The 1,000-nt window shown below is 49.1% G+C and overlaps 1 protein-coding gene across 1 annotated transcript; it reads right to left on the reverse strand.

Annotated features, from left to right (window-relative positions):
* Nucleotides 1–938, reverse strand: LOC100905170 (uncharacterized; the record flags this gene model as incomplete). The annotated part of the gene is made up of 3 exons (XM_003738717.2): nt 1–351; nt 498–646; nt 797–938. Coding segments are annotated over 3 exons (444 nt in total), but the record flags the coding sequence as incomplete, so codon positions are not given.
* Nucleotides 939–1,000: the final 62 nt, after the last annotated feature.

Raw genomic sequence — 1,000 nt, forward strand, 5'->3', positions numbered from 1 at the left:
GCGGAAGAGAGGACAAAAGTGGATATCAACTCTTTTTTCTCGTGAGCCCATTTTTCGCGGCAAGCAGCGGCACTTCGGTCGCCGCTGCGCGCTTCAGAGCCCGAGCTCGGTCGTTCGATCCAACATCACTCATCATACGCTCAGTCCTTATTGTCTATGTCTGTTTGTTTGGTTGCATGTTTGTTTGCTCATTATGAATTAGACAGTTACAGTAATTTTCTTAAGCCGATCGATTTCCACTTGTAGAGTCATCCTCTGCTTCTTCTCCTCGTCCACCTCGGCCATGAGATCGCGCACCATCTTCGAATAGTGCGCCCTGTTCGACTCCATCGTCTCCTGCAGTGTCTTCATCTGTTCGAAGGTGAGAAAAAAAGTAGAGTCAGACTACATGTGGAATCTCCCGATGGAATCAGGATCATTTAGCATGAGATTTCGCTTGGTGAATAGGAATGATAGCTTCGCTCCCGTGTGACTCGGTTCGAAATCTATGAGGTCACCTGTGACACTAGATTGTTGAACTCCTCCTTGGACACACTGTGTTCACGTAGCCTCTTGACTTCAGCACGCAGCTCCAAGATTTCCGCCTCCAACTTCTGCGAGATCTCGCTTCGTGCAGATGGGCCTTCGTTTGTCTTGGCATCTACGTCTACATTGAGTAGGAAACGGAAAAGTTATTACGGGAATTTCGTCCGTTCAGTAGAGGGAGATATTGATTCATACGAGAAGGCTTTATGATTTCGCACAATGTTGGACTTCGTTGCCCCGTGCGGTATCAAATATCAACGGAATCCCTCACCGTCTTTGCTTAGACTACTCGCGGATAGTTTGCTTCCGTTCGAGAAAGGTTTGCCAGCGAGGTTGATCACCTGGGGTACAGGCCCGACGTTGGCTTCGTCAAACTTTGAGGTGAGGTCTTTGATAGATGTTCTCTTGCCGTCCTCGTGTTGGCCGTTGTTGAGACCACTGTGGCCGTTATGACCGTTCAGGTGAGCCACCGCGC

The sequence above is a fragment of the Galendromus occidentalis genome, unplaced genomic scaffold (genome assembly GCF_000255335.2).
Source record: "Galendromus occidentalis unplaced genomic scaffold, Mocc_1.1 scf7180000076313, whole genome shotgun sequence".
Classification (NCBI taxonomy): domain Eukaryota; kingdom Metazoa; phylum Arthropoda; class Arachnida; order Mesostigmata; family Phytoseiidae; genus Galendromus; species Galendromus occidentalis.